Source organism: Littorina saxatilis, linkage group LG4 (genome assembly GCF_037325665.1).
Source record: "Littorina saxatilis isolate snail1 linkage group LG4, US_GU_Lsax_2.0, whole genome shotgun sequence".
NCBI lineage: Eukaryota > Metazoa > Mollusca > Gastropoda > Littorinimorpha > Littorinidae > Littorina > Littorina saxatilis.
Window position 1 is genome coordinate 57,061,346 of NC_090248.1, and position 6,806 is coordinate 57,068,151.

The following is a 6,806-nucleotide window of genomic DNA, read 5'->3' on the forward strand; positions in this document are numbered from 1 at the left end:
GATTTTGGTGTTAACTTCAGAATAAAACAGAATCTTGAACAAATGAGACAGAGCGCAGAGCGAATAACTCTTCACTTACTCTTTTGCACAGGTCAAATGAATTTAGAGCTCTTACTTCCCTTTGTTTGTCAAACGCTGATCAAACAGTTGAAGTTTTTGTAACAGAGAATTGCTAGTGAATCACCAAATCAGTCCCTAATAAGTTTTAAGCTTGTGAGACATTAAGCATCATCATCATCATCATCATCATCATCATCATCATCATAACAGAGAATAATGTTTCTCTTTCTGCCCCTTCTGACCAGGCGAGAAAGAAGTACCAGAACGAGCAGTCCCGGGAGTGGTTCAAGGAGCAGGCGCTGGAGAAGGAACAGGCGCAGAAGAACCAGGACATGGCCGACAGGCTGTACGAGAACAAGATGCGTGAGCTGGATGGACGTGCCTGTGACCTGGCCAAGGCAGAGGAGGACTGTCGCCGCGCCATCGACATGGCAACCAAGGACTTCAATGCCGCACAGGTCTGGTTCCCACCTTAGACTAGAAGAGGAGGGGAGGGTAGGGGAAGGGAGGGGAGGGGAGGGGAGGGGAGGGGAGGGGAGGGGAGGGGAGGGGAGGCGAGGGAGTGAGAGAGTCAGCAAGCAAGAGAGACAGAGAGAGAGACAGAGAGAGAGAGTGTGTGTCTGTACTGTGTGTATGAATGCATGTTAATGTGTATCTGCAGGTGTAACTGAAATGCATACTTTTTCAATCCGTCATTGAGAATACAAGCAGCAGTTTAGTTATTATGTATCCTCTTGCATTTTTGTTAATCAATAAAGGACATTTTATACAGCGCACATATGCCTTAGGATAAAGATCAGATTAAAAGTTGTTAGTCCTCTCAATGCAGAGAGTGAGAGAGAGAGATGGGCAGTTGAATGCATTTCTGATTTATCTTCTAATCTAAGCAAACTTTGGCTAACAGAAAGCAAATTATTTTATGGTGTAAATGTAACATTTAATCATCTGAACTTTATCTGCAATTGAAGGACATGAGTACTGAGATGATTATTCATGTAAAATCATTAGGTTTAGAAAAGTCTAAAAAAAATAACACTTTTTAGACATCATGACAGATTCTAGGCCATGTACATGTACTGATGAGCTTTCTCCCCCACTCTTTTGACAGGACCGTGAAAGAAAAGAGAAGGAACGGCTGAAGAAACAGCAAGACCTTGACGACAACATGACAGAGATCGCCAACCACATCTACGGTGATATCCTCACCGAGAACCCGTCTGTCGCCCAGAGCGCGTTCGGTGCTCACCGCGTCATCCCGGACCGCTGGAAGGGCATGACCCCACAACAGCTGGAGCAGATCCGCAAAGACCAGGAGAGACAAAGGCTGGAGAATGAGGTACGTTTCATAGAGAGTTCTGTTTTTTTTTTTTTTTTTTTTTTTTTCTTTCTTTTTTTTCTTCTTTTTTTTAAATCTCAGTTGCATGCAGGCTGCTTCAACCCTTTCTTTTTTGCCTTTTTTTTTTTTTTTTTTTTTTTTTTTTTTTTTTTTTTTTTTTTGGTTGATGTTGGCGGGGAGCATCCTTCTTCATTGATTTTTTTTTTTATTTTTATTTTTTTAAGTAATGTTTACTATAACATTAACATTACTATATCTAAATGTATTTTAAGCAACTTTTCTATATAACAATTCCTTCTCAAAAATGCATACAATATCCAGAGGGGAGCCATATCTATAAATACCAACACACATTTTGGCTATCACAATCAAATAATTCACATAACTTATTAGTGCCTTGGAACTTTGTGAATTTTCAAATACGCCCAAAAAAACTTCCTTTACGGTAATTTTAATAATCATATTATATTTACAATTCACTTTATCCTCAACGCATTTCCAAATGGACATAATTTTCGGGCAAAAGTAAAAAAAATGTTCAATATAATCAATTTCGTTCTCACAGTGAGTACAGCAATTACTCACGGAAATGCCTATTTTATACAATAAAATATTTGTGGGGTAAATATTGTGCAATATTTTCCAATGCAGCATTCGCAATCTTGTTTCAGTGGTTACTTTGTTTACCATTAACCATTGCTCTTTTCCCGGCCTGAAATCAAATTTATGTTCCCAAAATTTAACTACAACCAGCTCCACATATTTTTCCTTTATAATTAATTTGCGAAATTGACAAGGCTTACTCAGGTTCTTTAAATCGTTGAATCCACATACATTTCCATTTGCAGAGCGTAGTGTTGCTGCTTTAACTGCTGTACAAATCACCCTATATTCAAAGAATCTTGTGGGCTTACATCCAACCTTCTGCTGCATAATATTAAAGGGCACAATCTCATTACCAACATATACATCCTTTACTCGACAAACGCCTGCTTTAATCCAGTCGCTAAAAAACAGGGTTTGGCCGCAATAGATTATATCCTTGCTGTTCCATAAACACGTATCTCTTAATAACATGTCTCCACCTACTGCTCTCTGAATCATGTCCTTATTTTTCAACCAACAAATTAAAACTTGTTTCCAAAATACATTTTTAATTAATCCCAATCCTTTAAAAAATTTTACCGTGGTGTTAGATTGGAAGCAACACAATCTTTCACCAAGCTTCGAGAACATATGTATCGGTATTTGTTTCCAACTTTCCTGCTTTTCGTTCAATAAATTTGCTGCCCAGGACAACAAACAAGAGGACTGCATATCAATGACATCAATCATTTTTAAACCCCCATCAGGAAACTCTTGACACATCACTTTTCTTTTAACTTTCTCAAATGCCTTAGTGTTTGAAAATCGTTTTTTCCAAATAAATCTGTAAAACATAGTATTTATCTCAGTCAATACCTTTTCGGGTATTACCAGTGCTTGCAACGGATAAATAATCTGCAATAACAAAAGAGATTTCACAATGCATATTTTCCCCATGATACTACAATTTCGTTTAAACCATTTTACAATGTTGCGTCGTATATTTTCAATACGGCTTGTCCAGTTTTCTTCAATCTCAGAGACCGATGAGGAGCTACTGAAATAAATTCCCAAAATCTTCACTTTTGTAGTCCACCTTAACCCGCACTCATTTTCATTACCATATTTATTACTGCCCAAGGCCATGATTTCAGTTTTTTGTCTATTCATTGCCAAACCAGAGAATTTGGAAAAATAGGTAACAAGGGTTAATGCGTTTTTTAACTCATCCATATCGTTCAGAAATAGGGTCACATCATCAGCATATAATAATATCTTAAAGAACATATCATAATTATCATTAGTTTCTTTTGGCAGAGGCAGACCCTTAATTGAACCATCATTTCGAATTTTCAAGGCCAACAATTCTAATGCAAGGATGAAGGCCATCGGTGAAAAAGAACAGCCCTGTCTGATACCTGCGTTCAATTCAATACATTCCGATAACCAGCCCATAAACTTGATACAACTTTCCGATTTATACAATAGAATCTCTACCCATCTTACAAAGACGGCACCAAAATTAAATCGTTTAAATGCATACACAATATACTCTTTGGAAATCGTGTCAAATGCAGCTTTATAGTCCAGTGCTACAAGGAACCCAGGTTTATTATATTCGTTTACATACGATACTAAATCGTCTATTTGCCGGATCGCTGAACTAATGGTTCGACCCTTCAGAAAACCATACTGATCCTCACCAATAATATCTAAAATAACTTTAGATAGGCGAACTGAAAGAGTCTTCGCCAATATTTTATAATCAGTGTTTAATAGTGAAATCGGTCGCCAATTATTAAGGTCGTCCCTTGGTAATTGTTTACCCTTATGAATTAATATCATTATTGCCCGTTTTTGTGTGACGGTTAATTCTCCCTTTAAAAAAGATGCATGAAAGGAATTCAATACCATGTGTTTTATTTTACACCAGAAGAACTTCATAAAGGAGGTTGTAATACCATCACATCCAGGGGAGGAACCGTTTTTCATATTTTTTAAGGATGTCGACAATTCTGTTAAAGTGATCGGACTATCAATTCCAGTCTTCTGCTGTTCTGTTAATTGAGGAACTTCAACACCATCCAAAAACTGTTCAACCAAATTTTCATCAAACTCAATATTTTTTTCGTATCTCCTTCTAAAAAACTGGACTTGTTCAGTCAAAATATCATCCTGATTTGTTATCACCTGACCATCTGCTTTAGCAAGACGATCCATAATTTTCGCGTTCGAGTGTGTTTTTTCCATATTGAGAAAATACTTTGTATTTTTTTCTCCTTCTTCAATAAATTTAATTCGGGACCTAGTTTGGGCTCCCTTAGCTTCCTGTATTGAATAAATTTCCAGTTCAGCTTTTACTTTATCTTTTTCCATCAACAATTCGTTATTATCTTGATCTAAAACAAGGGCTTTGTCAATCCTATTCAAATTTTCCAACAATTCCCCATGTCTATTAAACTTACATAGAGAGTTCTGTTTTTTAAACAGATGTTTTCAATGACAGTTTTAAAGATCATAGACAGTGGAACATCCACAAATCTGAGAAAATAAGATCTTAAGAAGGAGGGAGTACTAAAATGGGGGCAAATTTAGAGAGGTTATGAAGAGATTCAGGCAAATATAGTTAATGCTTTGTATACAAATATTGCCTGGCAGCGAACAGGTTAATTGACAGTATTATTTCTGCCTGCCCAGCATAAAACAAAGGTAAAAGGGATGGTTGACAGTTATAACTGACAGCATTGTTTCTTTTCACAAAGCGCAAGCGGCAGGAGGAGGAGCTCCGCAACAAGGAATGGGAGCGCCAACAGAACGCCAACGCCCGGGCCGGCCTCTTGCTCGACAGAGAGGGCGAGCGCAAGCGTCGTGAAATCGAGCGCCAGCAGGCCGACGAGAACCGCCGTCTGGCTCAGGAACAGAAGATGCACCAGGATTTCATGGACAAGGAAGTGTACACCAACCCCCCGACCGCCGCGTACTTCATGCAGTTCAACACCACCACGCGATAGTTCCTCCCCCCTCCTCCTCCTCCTCCTGCCTCTTCTTGGATGCCAGTCAAACTCGCAGACAATCTGTTGTGACCTTTGTTGCTGCCTGCATTGATATTCTCCATCGTTACAAAGCAATTGTTGACAGGTCTTTATTTCACGGTCAGTGTCTCCTTGAGGTTCACCAGCTATAGACTATGCATTGTCAGCGCTAAGCACCAAGGCTCGTTGTCACCAATTTTGTTTTGTTCTAGTGTGTCTTTCTCTTTTTCTGGACCTCAAACTTACCTCCCTTGAGTAAGTAGGGCAGAAACAAAGAAGCAGGAAAATGTTACATTATGGTTTGAGAAGTTGTTGGTACTGTTCAGCAAAACAAAGTGCATATGAGATGTGTGATATTGTAGTAATGTGTATGTCTATTGAATGTTCAGTCCGCCTCGTGTTAATTTACTGTACAAACATAAATCGTGTAATGTAAGATTTTTTAAAGGCAGAAATAGGGTGTATATACAATTTTTCTGAATGCATAAGAATTGGATGCAATACTTTTAATTAGGTTGTGAGAAGGGTACTTCTAGAATAATGAAAAGTTTAAGCAAAATACTTCTTGAGAAGACGATTAAAAAAAGCCTCTCCTGTTTTCTAGAACACAGCAATTTGTATATTATTTATTATACCAATTGTGTGCATGTGATTTTAATTTTAGCAAGTTTTCAAGCAATTGTGATATACTTCAGTTCCACCTTGAATAAAGATGTTATTGACATGCCACTGTTTAACCTGTGTCCATTCATTTTGCTGTGCATTGCTGTGTAAATGCCTGGATGGTTTACATAAAAGAAAACTTGTTTACAGTCAAATACAGTGATAAATGCGATGTCAGGCCCCTGATGAGAAGACACCTCCAAATAAAGGTCACTGTCTGTCCTTTTGATTTTCTTGACCTCAATATACCTGCCATGACAGGCCACCCGCAATGTAGGGACAATTTTTGCTGGTCCTGAAGGTGTCCTTTTGTCCCAGGTGCCACGGTGCACGCAACATTCATCACTACTGCCTATCAACCCTGACATAAATTAAGTGCAATATATACATGGGTGACAGGTAGACGCAGTAGTCTTTCTTCTCAGCAGGCTCTGCACTGACAGAGTTGTTTACAGTGCTTGAGAATGGGCTATTTATGGGCTCGACATTTCTTGTTTGTTCTTAGCATAACCACTTATGTCCCAAATAGACTCTACATGTAGTTCTGGGACAAAGAAACTACCCAGCTAGCAAGCTTTCGTCGGCCGACTGACGATTTCAGTCGGGTGACGTCGTCAAATGTCGTGTGTCGACGTCCGTTGTCGCGCCGATATCGTTTTGACTGTGTGTAAAACTCAGCAAATGTACGTAATAAACCCCGACATCGGCCCGACGCAATGTTGCTGTCGATAAAAATATGCAGAGTTACGGGAGATAACAACTTGAATTTATTATCATTATTTTAGCATTTGTTACGTCCCCTGTTCAAGCGTCGGGAACGGCGTGACATGACTCTGCAAATGCGAAACTAAATTATTCATATTTGTTGACTTTTTCACATAGGAGTAGGATAATTAATTGTAAGTTTTGTTTGTATATTTGCAATCAAATACAGCATGAGCTCAAACCATGAGTTTTACATTTTAAAAATACGCCATCATATATACTTGAAATACTCTAATAGCTTTCCTTACGGTACAAACAAGATTGAGTGTGAACATGGCCGGCTAGCTGCTACTTTCCCGCGTGAGCGAAGTTTATTTGTTTTCTTAGTTCAAGTTAATATCGAAAGAAGAGACATTCTTGCGAAT

The 6,806-nt window shown here is 38.6% G+C and overlaps 1 protein-coding gene across 1 annotated transcript in view; it reads left to right on the forward strand.

The window, feature by feature from the left end:
• The window catches only part of LOC138965167 (RIB43A-like with coiled-coils protein 2), a 9,297-nt gene extending 3,547 nt beyond the window's left edge, over positions 1-5,750 (forward strand). The window contains exons 4-6 of the mRNA XM_070337288.1: positions 306-518; positions 1,169-1,396; positions 4,744-5,750. Coding sequence (XP_070193389.1) covers positions 306-518; positions 1,169-1,396; positions 4,744-4,992 — 690 coding nt within the window. The 3' untranslated portion in view covers positions 4,993-5,750. The remainder of the gene's footprint in view (positions 1-305; positions 519-1,168; positions 1,397-4,743) is intronic.
• The last annotated feature ends 1,056 nt before the right edge of the window (positions 5,751-6,806 follow it).